Genomic DNA, 19947 nt, shown 5'->3' with positions numbered 1-19947 from the left:
GGCATTTTGGCATTATTTTGTGTGTTTTTGGCTGTTTAAGCAGCAAAAAAGAACTCAATTTAGTACTGAAAGGCGGCTTTATGTGTTTATACGCCGAAATTCAAGCCCTGTAACACCAACAAAATTCATTCGGAGCAAATGAAACTAGTGAGTGAGGGGAGGCGGGTTTGTGTGTCGACTCGCTGTTGGAGAGATGAGAGAGAGAGAAAGAGCAGCTGGTATCATGTATCAATTCTGCGGAAAATGAGTACTGGAAGCGTTTCAGACATTTCAGTATTTCAGACATTTTATGTACTGATTCCATTTATATTTAGTCTTTTCCTTCCAAAATGTTTGTTTGTAGCAGCAGGAAACTGATTTGGTGTCTTCAACATGGAGTAACATCTGCCACTGGCGACAGCAACGAAGTCACTGGTAGTGTGAACACATCTTAAGTCTAACGGTGTGTGGAAATTCTGCCAGGAAGCATGATAATAAAAATGATGACAAAATAAAGTTTTTTAATCTGCTTTATTTGACTTGTTAGAGCAAGACGAGCTTTAGACATGTCAAGAAGACGCTGTTTTCTGCACTGCAAATCCACTTTGCATGGACTTCAAAAGGATGAGGACTCAGGATGGAACTGATACAGTAAAACCGACAGCATCGTTACTGTTCGTATCACTGTTTATCAAAGTGCTGAGGAAGTTTCCGGAGCTGAAATTCAGATATGGTAATGGGCGTTTAGTTTTCGACACGTGCTGTAAGCGGTCGACCAATCATAACAGACTGGGCCGTCTGACCAATCAGAGCAGAGTAGTCTCTCGGAAAGGAGGGGTTCAGAGAGACTGAATCCTTTATCAAAGCGTTTCAGACACTGTGAGAAAAGAGCTGATGCTGCAATGTATATTATCAGAAAATTAAAGTGTTTTTTTGACCTTGGACGCATGTAAACCTCCTGTAGGAGACTTCAAAAGCAAAACCAGGAACCTTTAAAATACCTCAATAGGCAGGGTCACTATAAAATACTGATTGCTTTACTGATTTTTAATAACACTGGAATGCAATGCAAGATCACTGCCTACTTTTTAATACCTAAAATGCTGTCTAAGCAGGCGGCTCAGTAGGTTTTGCAACAAATTCATATTAAATCTTGTCATGTATCAAGATCATGTAACGGAAATGACTTATCCAAATATCAAAGGCATTGCTGACGTATCAGTTTGAGAGGAAGAGAGGGATCGTGGGAATGAATCTATGGAGGTTGGCTGACAGCTGTCATACTTCACTGTGTCTTAGAGCTCTTCTGCCCTTCATCACTGCTTGATTTCATCACAGTGTGTGTGTGATCGTGATGTCTAGAGAGCACCTGAGGGGTTCACACACTCCAGCCGTCACAAACAATTACACAAACACGAGAAGATGCAAGATCAGACAAGCACAGAGACGTACCTAATCAAAGAGCATCTGACTCACAAACCAACAAACTGACACATGTATTTCACACTCTCTCATCTCTCTTTTACAACCCCAGAGTGCCCCGTCTGATCAGTTTCACTGGGCTTTAAAAAACTTCACTGCTTTCTTTTACTGTTAGAGTCATTTGCGGCGTTCCATATTCAGATGTTTACGGACATGTGGCTTTGCTTTGGGAATTCAGGGAGCACGAGCACAGAGAGGAGACTTATGGCTTTAGTTTCAGGTTCACTGAAGAGCACAATAAATTAACTCACTGCGCTATTTTTGTATACTAAGATCAGTGTTATTTTAGTATCACTGAAATACTATTATAATTTTGGTAACACTTTACAATAAGGTTTCATTAGTTAACATGGACTAAGAATGAACAATACTTCTACAGCATTTGTTAATCTTAGTTAATAGATGTTAATTACTCATATATGAGTAAATTACTAAAATCAAATGTATTTGTTAACATTAGTTAATGCACTGTGAACTAACATGGACTAACAATGAACAACTGTAGTTTTATTAACATTAATAAAGATTAATAAATGTTGAATTCATGTTATTCTTACGGTATGGGATGGCAATATCCAAAATCCTTGTCCTTGTGGGGAAATTTTTTGGTCCCCAAGAGAAAAAACAGCATATAAATCATATTAAATGGTGTTTTTTTTTTTTTTTTTAATGTAAAAATGCAGAACGTTTTCTGTGATGGGTAGGTTAAGGGTTGCAAGTAGAGACAGAATAAAAATCATTTTGTCTGTGGAAAGTCCTCATAAAACATGGAAACCCAACAAGTGTATGTGTGTTTGAGAGACTCTTTGATAATCTGGTGAAAGTTCAGACAGCCTTTCATTATACTTAAACTCTTCACAAGAGAACTATAATCAAAGCATCAGATGTCTCGTATTTCCCTCAACACGCACCAGCACACAGCTCTGACATTAGTTTGTGAACTCACTGAACTGAACTCCTCCATGCCACTTGTCTCTGTAGCTCAGTGTAAGATGCTTTTCAGGTGCGAGTGGTGGAAAATCACTGGCTTGACATTGACTTCTCAGGATCTCTCACTCTCGAACCTTTTTTCCCTGGTACTCCCACCCTCCTTCGCTTCTCCTCGTCCTCTCTTTGAGTCTCTTTCTTTCGCTGGTGCGGTGGGAAACACGTGGTTTTATTTGTATATCTTAAGGCAGGTTTTTCAGGTGAGGCGGGTCGGGGTAAAAGAGGGTGTGTGTCTGTATACACACTTAAACAGTACTGGGGAATGACTAATGAAAAGTAGAAAAGCTGCTGATTTAAATACATGTTTCAAGTCTGGTTCATTTTAGTGAATCAGTTCGTTCTATATATACGTATATATATATATATATATATATATATTTAATATATATTTAATCATTTTTTTTAAATTATATATATTCACTATAGAGGTATCCCACAATTCCCTATCACACACTGCCAAAACACATGATAAACTTTCATAAAACAAGGTACAAAAGGTGTCACTGGGACAGTACCCTTTTAAAAGATACACCTTTGTACCTATTAGTACCTCAAAGGTACATATTGATACCAAAAGCGTACATATTAGAACATTTCCCAGTGACAGCGTTTGTACCATTTTTTCTGAAAGTGTAGCATTTTCCTTACACTTTTACACAACCTCTCAGTGCAGGACCCTGTAAGGTCATGTGTGTGTGTTTATGCGTGTACCTGGGCAGTAGAAAGGGCACATTGGCAGCGTCGGGCAGAACCAGTGGAAACTTCCTGTTTTAGCGCGGAGGACATTCGACACTGCATCCATTCACCCCCTCTCTCAATCTCTCTGGCTGCTCCATTCACCCTCCCTTGTGTCGATGGCATTCACACACACCTCTATTAGATAATCAGTAGAGGTCAAAGGAAGTCGCATGATTAATTGCACCAGAAAATTACATTATGTCATTTTTACATAATTTATTCAATATATCAAGACAAAGCCCTTTCCTTAAGAAGTCTCACAACAGACTGGGCCATGTGACCAATCAGAGCAGAGTAGACCAATCACAACAGACTGGGCCATGTGACCAATCACAGCAGAGTAGACCAATCACAACAGACTGGACCATGTGACCAATCAGAGCAGAGTAGACCAATCACAACAGACTGGGCCATGTGACCAATCAGAGCAGAGTAGACCAATCACAACAGACTGGACCATGTGACCAATCAGAGCAGAGTAGACCAATCACAACAGACTGGACCATGTGACCAATAAGAGCAGAGTAGACTAATCACAACAGACTGGGCCATGTGACCAATCAGAGCAGAGTACACTAATCACAACAGACTGGGCCATGTGACCAATCAGAGCAGAGTAGACCAATCACAACAGACTGGCCATGTGACCAATCACAGCAGAGTAGACCAATCACAACAGACTGGGCCATGTGACCAATCAGAGCAGAGTAGACAAATCACAACAGACTGGACCATGTGACCAATCAGAGCAGAGTAGACAAATCACAACAGACTGGACCATGTGACCAATCAGAGCAGAGTAGACCAATCACAACAGCCTGGGCCATGTGACAAATCAGAGCAGAGTAGACCAATCACAACAGACTGGGCCATGTGACCAGTCAGAGCAGAGTAGACCAATCACAACAGACCGGACCATGTGACCAATCAGAGCAGAGTAGACCAATAGCAACAGACGGGACCATGTGACCAGTCAGAGCAGAGTAGACCAATCGCAACAGACTGGGCCATCTGACCAATCAGAGCAGAGTAGGCTCTCAGAAAGGAGGGGTTTAGAGAGACCGAATCCTTGATCGAACCCTTTCAGACACTGTGAGAAAAAATGTGATGCTGTAATGTAGAAAATGTAAGTGTTTTTTGACTTTGGACGCATGTAAACCTATTGTAGGAGACCCTCCGAAACAAAATTAGGAACCTTTAAAGTAGCATAACAGAGGCACTTTAAAATGTATGAGCAATAGGAATAGTCATGAATGCCTTCACGAATATGTAAATGATGTAAACCTGCACATAGTGAAAGGACTGATTGTATTGTGGGATGATGCAATAATGGAGTCATGCGATGAAGCAACACTGGAGTGAATCATCTTACAGTGGCTTGACCTTTTTGTCAAGGTTGTTAAAATGAAGTGTAAGATCGTATTTTTTTATGAGAAAGAACGCGATCATCCCTGCTGTGCGGGCTGTTAGCGAAATCATGGAAAAGTTGGTTCAGCTTTTACAGTTCGGAAAAGTTGATTTGGTCTCGTAAAGTCTCTTGTGTACGAGGGTTTGCGGGCAGAAGAGCGTTCGCCTCGTTCTCCTCCTCTCATTGACACGGGATCAATTTTACTGCAGCAGCACTAAATCAAGCCCTCCGCTTTAAGAGATAGACAAGAGATCCGTCAAGACGAGCGGCGCGTGAATCAGGGACCGCTGGGAGTGTGAGGAGGAGAGACTCACAAGGACACCTTTATCAGCACTGCGTGTGCGTGTCTGAATATGTGTATGCGATGTCTAAAAAGTGCACAGAGAGGTATTAACTGTCTCGCAGCGCAGGACTCTGAGAGCTGGCATGCAGTTTGGTGTTTACTGAGCAAATACAGACAGACGCACACACACGCTCAAACTAGCGCAGTGCTCAGCTGGACTCACTGGCCGCTCACAACCACAGCGCAGCAGGCATGAGTCATCATCGCCACAGCAACAGCGGCTGCCGGCTTGACGGGTCGACGCTGTAATGGGCGAATTCTGCTAGAATTTCAGCATGATATGATTTAGACGTTTAGATTCTATTAAGGCTTGTAAAAACAAATGAATGTTCTTCTAGGTTTGGAACAGCATTTGTTTCTACTTCTATGACAGCATGCACATTTTCTGTTTGCATAAAATAACATTTTCATATAAAATATTATTAATCAGGGGTGTGACGAGACGAGCTCATGAGACGAGACGAAATCCTCAATGACGCAATACATGACTAGAAAAATAGTCTGCAGGTGCATTTGAAACGTTTCAACTAATCATCTTGTAATGAATGCCATTTCACTTCTATTTTCTGAGCATGAATTATCATATGCAGTGAAAGACAACAATACCCAAGGACTGTAAAAAGGTTTGCCACAAACTCAACTGACTGGCTTCTCTCCCATATGATTTCATATGAGACTCTTGAAATGTACATGATTTATGAGCTTCTACAACTTTTGACCTCCTAACTGAACTCCTTTCCACAAATTGAACAGTTTTGTTTTAATCTTATTAAGTGCAAACAAAAAGTGCAACCATAATCAAAATACTCTCTCAATATTCAATAGAGAGCAAATTTTTCTTCATTATGATACAGAGCTAAGAGATGGTTACAACTACACAGCCCAGCCTAAGCTTTCATATTGGGAGATATTTGCATGCATCAGAGAGCCGCTTTAAAAATGCGGTGTATTGAAATCGCGTTTGAATGCGCACTCGCGTTTTACTTTCGCTTTCGCAATCGCACATACTCTGTGAACAGGGAGCGGTAGTGCTGAGCGCGCATTCCACAAGAGAAGACATTTATCAGACACTTTAAGGCTCTGTTGTGCATCAAATCCTCCGCCATGGTCTTGTCAGTCATCTCGTCACTTAAGGCCTTTGCACACTGAGTCCGAAATTCACATCCGAAATTTTCACACGTTAAAAAATAAATACGACCTCACATTGTGTCAATCACGTTTACACACTGCCTCCGAAACTTTCGTCCGACATAAAAAAAGTCTGATCAGGTTCAATTTTCTGCGTTTTCCGCATACGTGGCACGCATTTTGAGAGACGTTTTGAGAATTCAGAGCCACCGTACAAGCGAACGTCAAAATCCCGAATGCGGAGGACAACTAAATCATGCTCACTGTTTTTTGTATTGTTTTGCGAACTTTTTTGCAACGGATTCATTAATACGCATAGGACTCAGTGTGCAAAGGCCTTTACTCTCATCATGTAATCAGTGAACTCTGATTCCTGCTACATATGACTCTGCTGCTCGTGTTTGGTGAGCTGGATGGGACTGAAGCAACTGTTAAACAACTGAATTAAATGGTTTTTATTTCTATAAAAAGCTAAATGACAGTGGAGGCATATTGTAAACGTAGCGTGGCATAATCTACGCTAATTTTAACCTCAGCTCCGTCATGGCGATATCACGAGACAGCTTTTCACCTCGACGAGAAATCTCGTCACATTTTAATCTTTATCACATCCCTATTATTAATATATACACTGCCTGCCCCCCCCAAAAAAGTTGATTTAAATAGGAAATACTTAAGAGTCTATGACTGGCAACAGTTCTTTTAACCCTAATTGATGGAGTGTGTAGCTTTTCATTTCTTAAACAACCATGTTGGAAGATCTTGACCAAAAATTTATGCATCTCTGATGGATCACAACATTTATTTCTATCAAAAGGTGCATCCATTTTTGGTCAAGATCTTGTATTGATAATGCAAGAGGTGAGCACTCTGTAAAGTCTCCTCCAGCACATCCCAAAGACTTTCAGTGAATTTAAGGTTTGGACTCAGAGGTGCCAATGTGTGAAAATGATTCTTCATGCTCTCTGATCCATTCTTTCACAATCTGAGCCTGATGAATCATGGATTTGTCATCCTGGAATATGGCCATGATGTGTCTTCCTACATGGTTGTTTAAGAAATGAAAAGCTACACACTCCATTAGTTAGAGTTAGAAGAACTCTTCCCAAACATGCTAGAAACATAATAATCACTGCAATAATGATCCAGTCATAGACTCTTAAGTATTTGCCTATTTAAATCCAAACAGCAACTTTTTTTTTTTGTTTTGGCCGGGCAGTGTATTATATATTAATATAAGCCCTCATGTTTGCCTCGTCTAGTTGTCATGTATTGAAAAGCAATAAACATGATACAAAAACTAACAGAACTAAAACATGACTTAAACTGAAGAACAGAACCTGACAAAACTCAGCAACAGCGGGTTACAAAAACACTTGAACATAAACAAAACTTAAAACAGACATGATAACAACAACGTGACACATTTATATATATAATTTTGGTAACAGTTTATTTTACAGTGTCCTTGTTATGGGTTACATTTACTTACTGTAGTAATAACAGTAAATTATGCATAATTACATGCAACTAACCCCAAACCAAACCCTATTCCTAACCCTAACCCTAGAGTAAGCACGCGTTGTTAATATTAATATAATTACACGGGGCACCTTAAAATAAAGCGTACCCATAATTTTTTTAAAATATCATAGAACATTTTACATAATATAATATAATATAAATGTTAATATATGTCTTATATGTATAGAAGAGCAGACTGATATGAATCTAATTCTGAAAATTTGACCCGGTCTATTCGTTTTATTGCGGACTTCACCAGCAAGGAAATCAAATTTATTCTCTGAGTTAAACTTCAGCCCTCTGAGTGTGCTAATCTCTCTCTCTGAGCTCATATAAATGGATGATAAATCTCAGCGCGGGGACAGATGGAGGGAAGGATGAGAGAGGGGAAGGCTTTGACTTTCTTTAATAATTCATCTCACGCTTATAAGAGCTAGCCTGAGAGCTTCTGATGTCGCCACGGTCGCAATGGGTCAAATCACAACCTGCTTTATGACCGTCAGCGACCGAGGATGAATCTCCTAAAAATCATATGCTGCAAACTTTCAATGAGACATTAGTGGGTGTATCTTTGATTACAGGAACAGGTTGATTTTTATGCAAACTAACAGATTTCAACTTTCAACATAACTTCAAAAAAATAAAATAAAAATATAATATAATATAATAAAAAGTTTGTCTACCAGGTTTTGCTAATTTTAAATCTTCATTTCCATCATTTGAGATGGGGTGGAAATGTCGCGATATTCATTATGTTTTTCATGACAGCATTCTCCTTGCGATCCATTTATTTCCAAGGCTGAACATTATTTGTAGACAAATAAGGTAAATTAGAGTCTGAAAAGTATTTTTGACAGAGTTTACTTTCTAAAAATCCACAGGGCCCATATATTGCCGCTCTCTCTGGTGGGCATACAGGCGCTTTGAATATATGATTATTAATGCTTTGCTCCTGGTGCTGTTTATGTTTGCTTCATAAGGTGTTTCACAGTCTCTCTATTTCAGGAAAGTCTGAACGTGGTGCAGATAAATGTGAGCGCACACAAACACTCGCTCATATCTGCTCTCAACGCTCTGTTGTAGCGCATCGACTTGACAAAATGTTACAATTACCTCAGGCTACTGCCAGCTGTGTTTTACTGTGGGATTTGAATCTCATTAAAGGCGTGCGCGGTAATTTTTTCCTCATTAAAGTTTAACATAAATAAATTAAGGGTACTTTTGGAAAAATATGTTTTTAAACTCATTATTCGACATATTCGCCTATTAAATAATTTAATTGCTGCATGCTGAACCTTTGTTAATGCATCTTACTACTGAATGCAAATATGTTCTTTCACACAAACCTCTGCCAGAGTTTCAGCAGGTATCTGCGTGTGTGTCATTCTGGAATTATTGTAATGCGAATGCATTCCAGCTATCTAATTGTGGTGGAGAGCAGCTAGCTGTGTTGGTGAGCTGGGAATAAATTAGCTCAGGGCGTCTACAGACTGACAGAAGCACCATGTGAACGTGTGTTTTTGTCTGAGAGAGAGATACTGAGGGATAGAGAGAGAAACAAAGAAAGATAAGGCGAGAGAGAGCCCATATATCTTAGCATCCTTGTCTGCTCTGTGATAACGTGGTGAAAGTACGTGTAAAAGATTGATGCTGGATCTGTGTGAGCACAGGAGAATGAAAGGCAAGAATAGATTACAAAACCTGTGAACGGTAGCCTCAGTTAGGATACGGTGCTGAAACCGGTTCTGTTTACACACATGTGTTACATGCTATAAATGAAGTGACTGCCTTAAATATTACAAACTCAAATATGAAGTTTGAAAGCATGTTTCGGTCCTTTTACTGTGAAGATTTTTCAATCAATATGTTAATTTTTTTTTATCTTAAAGAGGTGAGAGTCTGAAAAGCTGATATATATATATATATATATCAGCTTATCAGACACTCAGATACATAAATAATATTTATTTATTATTTTTATTTATGCAGTGTTGTGCAAATGTTATTTATTTATTAATTATTAATTTTATTAAATTATAAATAACATTTGCACAACACTGCATAAATAAATAAAAATAATATTTATTTTACATAATATTTACTAAAATATTTTGAAAACATTTTGATAGTTAATCAATGTAAATATATATATAATATTTTATTTTACTTACAATTTATATTTGAATATATAAAAACTGAATAAAAATAAATGTGTAAAAAAGATTTATAGTCTAGATGCACAACAAATTAATATTTATTTTACATAATACAAAAATAAAATGTAAAAATATTTTAAATAATTCATGATCAAACTAATCAATATTAAAAAAAATAATTTGACTTCTATAACCTTGAACTTATATGCACAATATTGCTGCTATAAAATTTATATTTTTATATAATTGCCAATATAATTTCAGTTAATCAATTAAAAGAATCAATTTGAAAAATAATTTGAACTTAATCTCTAAGAAATGTTATATACTTTCAATGCACAATATTTCTGCAATATTTTTTTTACATAATTACAAAATAATTAATTTGAATATTAACCAGTATGAAAAAAACAAAAAAAACAAAACATGATTTAAGCAATTTCTCCTTCATTCTGTTCTGTAATAATATATATATATATATATATATATTTTTAAAAATAACACAAACACAAGGGGTTTAAATGTAGGATTTGAAGTTGCTCTCCATTGTCAACATTGGTGATATATTGGCCGACCACTACTTTCTGGCATTATGAAAGTTGTCATGTTTGATATTTACTCTCATCACTGTCCCTATGATTACAGTCATTATTCAAAGCTATTGTGACAATAGAAAACGGGCTTGACTTTATTTTATGAGATATTTATCCAGACAGACAGTATTCAAGATGCTCCTGTAGGCTGTTGTAAAAACAGGGCTATTTGAGAGTCACATCTGTTGGTAAATATGATTGTCAATCCCGAACACCGACTGAGTGAACGTAGCTTTGGTCAATGACATGTTGTTAGACCTCTCAACACACAGCTCACGATCACAAAGTCTGTGCTTTGAACTGGCCCTGTGGACGTACGGATGCCATGATCGATTGTGTTACAGATCAGAGAAAGAGGAGAAGAAAGCAGAAAACGGATTTGTAGAAAATGGACCACAAAATAACTGCAGAGGTTCTTCAGGGAAAGAAAAAAGTGGCTAAACCAGGAGTCACCGAAACTTAATTTGCCTCAGATTTACCGCTCTTCACCTCCTTTTTTACTTCTTATAACCCCATTTCTCCTATCTATACCCCTGCATAATGGAGTTCAGGGCCGATGGCAGGAAAACCAGCTCGAGCTTTATATCAAGGTTTTCTATTACCAAAGTCCTGACGTGTCTGCAGGAACTGGAGTGGACACTATATCATTAGCTATATATGTATGAAGAGACTGCGCTTCCCAGAAAAGCTCTCAGCATTTCAAAACACTCGCCTGCTACTGATGAGGCTCTGTGAAGAGTTTTAACAATTTACTGGAGCTACTGAGTGTGTTAGAGAGAATTCATTTCATTATTCATTGTAATTCTTTCATTAGACACAAGACATGGAAAAGCTGCCTGTCGCCCATAAACTGGGAAACACACCCAAATAAAATGCATCACTTCTATAAAAAAACGACCAAAGATTTTCCTATTCAACTGGTAGTCGTTCATTTAAGCCGTACGGTACGGACGTCACAGTTCAGCACATGCAGTCAGACGATGAATACAGACAGTCACAGGCGATCCACACTCCAATCCAGAAGGGGGCGCGCATGATAATGCAACACTGTTTGCTAACCACCACAACAGGATAAAACACAGAAGAAGAAGAACAGACGATCTAGATATGCGTGTAATCTCTCAACCGGTGTTTTAACCGCGGAAACACATCAGTGAAACAGCTTGAGAATAATATCCCACGTAGCATTACATTTACCTCAGGCAAGTCATTTAGTGTCCACAGCATGTTAGTTCACTAGAGAAATTAACTCTAGAGGGGGCATTTCACTAAATATTAGCTTATATATTTACTTTACCTGTTGGTAATGTCTTAATTATTTAATATATGTTTAAATAAATTTGTCCTGAAAACAAGTTATGACAGTAACAATGTAAATGTTTATATTTCAAAAATGAAGACACATTTTTTGAAAAAGAGACACAATTTGTTTAATAAACCACTGTTTAATAAAAAAAGAAGAAAAAAAGTAGCAATTTTATGTTTAGTTTTCTCCCCCCTGCTGTACCGAACCATGACTTCAATACCGAACCGTCATGTTTGTGTACTGTTACACCGCTAGTAAGCGTGGTACTAATTTATCTTCCACACTTGGCATGAACACTTGGATATTTGCCTAATAATAGCGCACATTTATCTAGGTTAACGTTAGATCGAGAAGCCATGTAAAGTGTAAAACGTTAGGCTACTTACATGTTTCAAATGATAATGCATGAATGAATTGCCTGCAGAGTTTGCTTGACACCTTTTTGGGGTCATTCTTTACCCTCTCAAACTGATCCATACAATGAAAGTGGGCGGAGATGGATGCTGTCAAGCTTCAAAAATGACAAAAAATACCATGAAAGTACAATAAAAGTAATCAATAGGAAGTTTGTGATATATTTTAGAACGCTGCAGAAGAAAGTCAGTCAGGTTTGAAACGACATGCCAAGAATCTTCATTTTTGGATGAACTATTCATTTAAGAATAAATGTCTGCACACCCTAAACTTATGTTCTGCATCTGCAAAGACATGGTTTTTGTTTCCATATTAATTTACCTGCTGATAAGGTGATGCAAGGTGCTTTCTTCTAGGAATCTTTGAAACTGTCTTAAATACTGTACACAAACTCTAGGAAAATTCCACTGAAACAGAGCGCTCAAACTGATGAGAGTGGGTGTGTATAAACGAGAGCAAAAAAGGCTACAGAGAGAGAAAGAGAGAGAGAGAGAGAGAGAGCCCGAGTATGTGGGTGGCTGTAGGTTGGAATAATGATTTTGGAGAAGCATACAGTGCTGTTCTCTTTTTAAATGTTAAATTGCATCCAACATGTAGAAACTTGATGAAACCCAGTGAAACTGCCTGAGATATCTACTACTAAAGAACATCTGAAGATAGATAGATAGATAGATACATACATAGATACATAGAAAGATAGATAGATAGATAGATAGATAGATAGATAGATAGATATGAATTGCTAGAAAACCTCCTAAACAGATGCTAAATACTGCATTGGTAGTCATAAATTCACCACTGACCTGTAAGACTGACCTTTAACTTTTGGCCCCTATTGAGCACATTGAGGGAAGGGTCATCACAGCTCAGCAAGATTCCGCTTTCACTGCCTCAGGCCTTCAGCAGAACTTTTCACAAGTCTTGGGTTTGTTTGATGTGGTGAGCTGCTGTTTGTTCACTGCTTTTGTTATAGGGTGGAAGAAGTTCAGGATTTTAGGAGCTCTCTTAAATAGGATACACACCCCAAAGTAGCAGCACTGCTCATGCGAAGCCCACAGGATGAAATATGATGTTAGCAAGTTGCTAAGCTAACAACACAAAGCATAGAAATACATATCATGTGCAAATATTAGAAAATATTCTATCTTAATTTGAATAAACTCTTTTGGAAAGTATATTACTTATCTCACCTTTGTCCACCATCTTGGATGATTTTTTTTTTCCCCAACTGAGTTTGTTGCAATGCATTTTTGGATTATTTTATCTGCAAAGAATACATAGAATTTGACCGAAATGAGGTATTTTGTATCAAAATGTATTTGTGGGTTGTGAAAGTAAATTTAAAATTTAGATTTTTTTTTTTTTGCATTTTTATAAAGAGGTAAAATTCACAAGATCAATCACAATTATTTTATTTTATTTACAGCTATTGTTTTAAAAAGTAGGAAATAAAAATCAGCTTAATACAAAGTAAATAGTCTCAAGATAGTATTTTAATAATTTGCTTTGAAATTACAGGACTAAACTTTGAAGGGTTAAAACTAAACTGTGAAGGATGGAAGATCTCCAGAAGCAGAATTAAGTGCCCCTGCTGTAGAAGATTTAAGCTAAGATTTTAATGATATCGTCTGGTGCCAAACTTTCCCCTTTAGAGCAGCCTGCTGATTTATGGTCTTTACAGGGCTTTAAATGGCACGTGGGAAATTAGCCTTTACATTTACATTCACATTTATGCATGTGCCTGATGCTTTTATCTAAAGGTCTACATTTTATCAGTTCATGCATTCTCTAGAAATCAAACCAATGACCTTGGTGTTGCCAGTGCTATGCTCTACTCCTTGAGCTACTTTACCTGATTTCTTGTTCTTCTCTTTTTTCAGGCTGAGTTCTCAGCGGCGGCGGTGTTGCATCAGGCCCGGCGGGATCAGGTGGCGGACACGTGTCGTGCCCACAGCGCGTCCAGCCGCAAGCGGCGCGTCCTGACCCCCAGCGACCTCAAGCACCTAGTGGTGGACGAGGAGCACGAGCTCATCTACTGCTATGTGCCCAAGGTGGCCTGCACCAACTGGAAGCGGGTCATGATGGTGCTGAGCGGTCGGGGGAAGTACAGCGACCCCATGGAGATTCCGTCCAACGAGGCCCATGTCCCCTCCAACCTCAAGACCCTCAACCAGTACAGCATCCCCGATATCAACCACCGGCTCAAGAACTACCTCAAGTTCCTCTTCGTGCGCGAGCCCTTCGAGCGGTTGGTGTCGGCCTACCGCAACAAGTTCACGCTCCGCTACAACACCTCGTTCCACAAACGCTACGGGACAAAGATCGTGCGGCGGTACCGCAAGAACGCCACAGCCGAGGCGTTGCAGAGCGGCGCCGACGTGAAGTTCCAGGAGTTCGCCGAGTACCTGGTGGACCCGGGCACTCAGAGAGAAGCTCCGCTCAACGAACACTGGCAGACGGTCTACTCGCTCTGCCACCCCTGCCACATCCACTACGACCTGGTGGGCAAGTATGAGACTCTGGAGGAGGACGCCAACTACGTGCTCAAGCTGGCAGGGGTGGGCGACTCATTGCACTTCCCGTCGTACGCCAAATCCACCCGTACCACCGACCAAATGGCGGCCATGTTTTTCAACAACATCAGCTCCCAGCAGCAAAGCCAACTCTACCAACTCTACAAACTGGACTTTCTTATGTACAACTACTCTATTCCCAGCTACCTAAAACTGCAGTAAACACACATTCGCAGTTGCGCACACGTTCCAAGCTCGTTCAACGAGGTTGAACATTGGGAGAATGGCTGTGGCTGAAAGACACAGGCGGGGGAATCAACCAAGCACCTAAATGTAAAATTGTATTTATATCCGCTGGGACGGTTGCTTTATTTCGAGACAACCAAGGAGCTGTCGGTCAACTGCAAGAGCGTGGACCACTCGAAAGTGGTCTTTTGAGACTGAAGTCCTGATGTAGTTGCCTATTGAATTGTACATTATCAGTGTAAAGGCTCCTGTTCCCAAACATCAAAAGCAATATGACAGATTCTGAGCTGTACCTGCTCAACTGGTTTATCTATTAATATACTCAGCCAGCCATCGCCATTATCGAAGCTTCACAGAAAGGAGCGCCTAGACTAATAATAAGACTTGAAAAACAATCAGACTTCAGTTCCCCACTTCTAATTTCTTGTTCTCTTTGGAAGTTCCCTCGCTTCTCTCCCATACTCAGACGGCCTTTGTGTGTGTGTATTTATACGGTGCATATTTGAAAATGCACGCTAAAATAAGAATGACAAAAAAAAAAGAGGCATTGAATGATGCCTTCCTGAAGGGGCGTGTCCATTTGTGAGTGACCGGCATGGGCTCCGCCCACTGGGTCAGTCAGGGAGCATCTGTAGCAGTCGGGAGGTCAGAGGTCACTGCGGGTTGGCCTCAAGCACACTGTTCCCACAACCCCTCCTCCCTTGGTTGGTCTTGGGTAAATTTAAGGATTTTGGGTGTTTTGTTTTATTTTGTATTTGTTTATAATGGGAAAAGTTGCTGCGAGCAGCACGTTATAATGTTATTTGAATTACTGTGTGAAATGGGAGATGGGAAAGACTTAATTTTTTGTTTCCAGGAAAGGAAATCAGCTTAGCGCTAGAGGTTTAATTGTTATAATTTGTTCATATTTCTTGCCTCATATGCAGAACACAGTTGCTGGGATACCTCGCTGGTTTTTTATGACTGGTGTACGGAAACGGGCAGGACTTTGTTTTCTGAGCTGTTCTCATGGGAAAGTTTCACACAGTTGTGTGCATTTGAGAGAGAGAGAGAAAGAGAGAAAACGCAGGCAAATCTGTTCCATCCATTAGATGATTTAAACGTCTTTCCCAATTTCAGAAGTTTAAAGGAACACCCTTTAATTTAGCAAGCTGTCTTTTATGACCATGATTTGCTTTGACTATGCACGAAAATTATAAAAATTGCTTATTTATGTGCGCGATGGCCACAAGTGGGTGTGTCCAAGTGCTTTATCTCAATGTCTTTGTCTGTACCAAATCTTGACTCTGGCAAAGGTAACGGCTAATGGCTTCTTTCAGCTTTCTCTCTCCCACATCTCTCTGCTTTTTAGGAAAAGTCCTGGGTTTATTTGGCCTGAATAAGTAAGTTCTGATTAGCAGGATTTCAAGTCCTGTCTTTAATGAAGACCACACACACACTTGTGGCAGCCCCTTATTGATGCAGAGTGTGTAACATGGCAAACAAAGCAATTGAGAAGAAAATATCTGTCAAAGCCAAGCCATGTTATCAGTAGGGGAGTAACGATACACAAAACTGACGGTTCGGTACGTACAGCAGGGGGAGAAAACTAAACAAATTTTTTTTTTTAAATTAAACAGTAGTTTACTGAACAAATTGTGTCTCTGTCTTTAAATGAATTCAATTATAATTAAAAGTTTCTTAAGGGTATAAAAATGATCTCTGGTAATGCTGTAAACTATATAGGGAGCCCTTACTTGAACATTACTAAAGGTTCAGAGCCCAAACTATTAATCTAAATTCAGTAGCTATTTATTTTTAGATATAATAATTAACACTCAAATAACAAACTGTTTGCAAACTTGTAAACTGCACATAAGACAGTTTTTGCATTAACTTCTAAGTCTAATTATAAAATTGTTTTTACTCCAATTCATTGTTGAAATATAATCATTTACACAGTGGCTGATTTATTTAAACATACATCAAATAATCAAGACATCACTAACAAGTTAAATAGAATATAATGAACATATATAGGCTAATATAGTGCATATATTTAGCGAAAGAGTTCATTTCTCTGGCGAACTAACAAGCTGTGGACTCCCTGAGGTAAATGCTACGTGACACAAGCTGTGTTTACAAGCTGTTTTATTTACAACTTTCCGCCGCTGAGACACTGATTGAGCGATTACACGAGATATGATACGTTTCAGTAATTTGTAGTGTATCTTTCAACATACCTTCAGATGTTCATTCATGTTTATTCTGTAACTTGTATTAAAGAGGAAGAGATGATCGTGTTCACTCGCGCCTGAAATGAGGCGCCTGTACAGTGATCTGTCACGCCACATTAAAGAGTGTCAAAACGACATTTTTTGTTTGAATTTCGTAACAAAATGGACAGAATTTGAAAGATGACACTTTGTTTCTGATCAAAAGTAAAAAAAAACACGGAGCTTACACGGGGCTAAAATGCTGGATTCGTCGCGTAGATCCAGTGGGCCAGGGCTGGGCGGGGCAGCAGGGGGTACGCGGTACGTACCATGGGTGGTGTATCGCATTTTTTCGGTTCGGTTTGAATATCGTTACACCCCTAGTTATCAGCTTCTATCTCTTTCTCCCTCTTCTTCACTCTGTTTCTGCTGCTATTGCTTTATCACGCTGCTTTTCCTAAATCTTATCCCAACTCAAAAAAGAAAAAAAAAGCTCATCTTGCAGAAACCAGTAAAACCGTTCATGGATTTGTCAGTCATAATTACAAAACTCATTTCTTTTTACCGAGTTGTCATCTAGTAATTATGGTAACTGATTGGCTGTTTAGGACAAAAACTCAGATTAACATGCAGGAGATTCCAGTAGATAAATTTAGCATATTATCCTTAACAAAAGACACACAAAACCTTTGCCTAGTTGTTCTTAGAAGGCCTGAAAAATCTCTTCTATCTTCATCAGAACAGGAAACGAATCTGAAGCGAAAGCTTTTTTAATCATCAGTTCAGAAAACAAAGTGTGCCTGAATGGTTTCGCCGTTTTTCAAAACTGTTTATTTCATTTGTTCTGTAACAACAAACACGGTACAGCCTCATTAGCGCCCACACGACAGCCACGCTAATACACGCATTAGCGCCCACATTAGCAGGCACAGTGCCTTTCAAACTGCCACTCTATCACATGTAATACAGCACACTCTCATTGCATGCAACTGCATTTTTAGAAATAAAAAAAACATGATTTGCTTTATGATTCATGCTTCCAGCTGAGGACATTCCCAGATGGAGGTTTTACCATATTTAGCTAAGTTTTCACACTTAGGTAGGCTACAGAACAGCTAGGCTCACCATCCACAGACGCTCACATGGCTTACCCGTTGCTCTATGTGCCTGTTTAATAATCAATGTATACATTGGTTCAATGTCGCCGTATTGGTTTTCAGTGAGCATCCGCTCACTTTCTTCTCAAACATTCTCAAACCATTCGCAGTCTAATTTATTTATTTATTCCTCCTCTGTATTCAGGATGGACTCTGCCGGGTCACGGGTCGGACCCTCGCACTGTAAATGGGAAAAATACAAACCAAGTGAACTGTCAGATCAATGCACTCCCTGGAGAACGCGCTCATACACTCTCTCTATCACTTTCTCTCTCCTGTTTTCTCAATAAAGCTGAAACTGAAACCCTTAGTGGCCAATTTGTCACTGTCTCTGTCTCCACATAATCATTAAACTCGAGTGAAAATGTTGTCACTTGTTAAAGGGATCATTTTAACACAGTTGTTCCTCCTCATCTGGCATGGTTTTATGCTAAGACGATCTATAGGTAAACATCAAATCTTTCTTTGAATCCTGCAGCACACGGCCATTCTCACGGTTTCTTATAGGGGATTTGTTCAATTACAAACTTCCTTAAATCCCAAGGATTTAATGAGACTTATTCAAAATAAGCAGAGGCTGAATATAAACCCTCACATTTGGATAATCAACATTTAAGTTTGTCTGTGAGCTTATTGTGCAGTTTAAAGCCATTTATGGCTCCTGTAGCTCAACTGGTAGAGTTTGATGTGAGATCAGCTTTGTGCCTGAAAAAGTAAACATGGAAACACCAATGTATCAGCCAATAATTGGTATAAGCTGATAAAAGCAATTATTTTCATCATCGACCGATTGTTAAAAACAGCTGATGATTAGGGCAGAAGGGTGTAAAAACTGAGATATATCTAACTGCAGATGGACGACACTGATTGTTCTGTATGCTTATGATTCTTAAAAAAAAAAAAAACTTATGAGAGTCTGTCACTTGGGAAACAGAATACACTGGTTTTGCTGTATTATTATAATTCTGATATAATAAGAGACTCAATGATTGTTTTATGTGTCGCACTGTAGATTCAGCAGCTGTTACTGAGCATGTGAGAGAACAACTGTATTGAGAACTGTTTTTTTTTTTTTAAGCCAGTTCTAAATTGCTAAGAGAGATTTGAGGAGGAACTAATAACTGGATTTGCCAGGTTACAACATTATAATAGTTTCATTTGAGGCACTTAAAGGGTTAGTTCACCCAAAAATGAAATTTCTGTCATTAATTACTCACCCTCATGTCTTTCCAAACCCATAAGACCTTCGTTCATCATATTTTCAATGAAATTCGAGGGATTTTTTACCTCCCATAGAAAGCAACAGAATTACCACATTCATGGTCCGGAGAAATAGTAAAGACATTGATAAAATAGTCAACGTGACTATAGTGGTTCAACCTTAATGTTATGAAGCGACGAGAATACTTTTTGTGCACAAAAACAAAAATTACGACTTTATTCAGCAATTTCGTCTCTACCCTGTCAGTCTCCTACACAGTGCAGCGCTTCCGTGTTTACGTCCAAACGCTGGCTCAGTATTGGCTGACGCTGTTCATGTGAGTAAAGCCTGGAACACACCAAGCCGACGGTTGGCCATCGGGCAGTTTTTGTTCATCGGCCGACTAAGTTTTCTCAGTGTGTTCTGTACCGTCGGCTGAAGTTGGTCCTCCTTGGCTTTTTTTTTGGCCGATTCGACATGTAGAATCAGCGTCGGAGCTCGTCTGTCAGTCGGGCCATCTGACCATTCTGATTGGCTGTTCAGCTACTGCCACCTGCTGGTACGGAAAGGCATTTCT

At 39.1% G+C, this 19947-nt stretch overlaps 1 protein-coding gene across 6 annotated transcripts in view; it reads left to right on the top strand.

Annotated features, from left to right (window-relative positions):
- Window positions 1–18479, top strand: part of chst11 (carbohydrate (chondroitin 4) sulfotransferase 11) — a 52354-nt gene extending 33875 nt beyond the window's left edge. For 3 of the 6 annotated variants that reach the window (XM_051891078.1, XM_051891079.1, XM_051891077.1), the window contains one exon: window positions 13939–18479. In XM_051891078.1, coding sequence (XP_051747038.1) covers window positions 13939–14793 — 855 coding nt within the window. In that variant the 3' untranslated portion in view covers window positions 14794–18479. Of the gene's footprint in view, window positions 1–343; window positions 713–13938 lie in introns of all 6 variants that reach the window. The other 3 variants (XM_051891081.1, XR_007929785.1, XM_051891080.1) reach the window with 3 other exon arrangements.
- Window positions 18480–19947: the final 1468 nt, after the last annotated feature.

This window comes from Ctenopharyngodon idella, chromosome 4 (genome assembly GCF_019924925.1).
Source record: "Ctenopharyngodon idella isolate HZGC_01 chromosome 4, HZGC01, whole genome shotgun sequence".
NCBI lineage: Eukaryota > Metazoa > Chordata > Actinopteri > Cypriniformes > Xenocyprididae > Ctenopharyngodon > Ctenopharyngodon idella.
The sequence above is the reverse complement of the archived record's forward strand: the minus strand, read 5'-3'. Positions and strand labels throughout refer to the sequence as shown.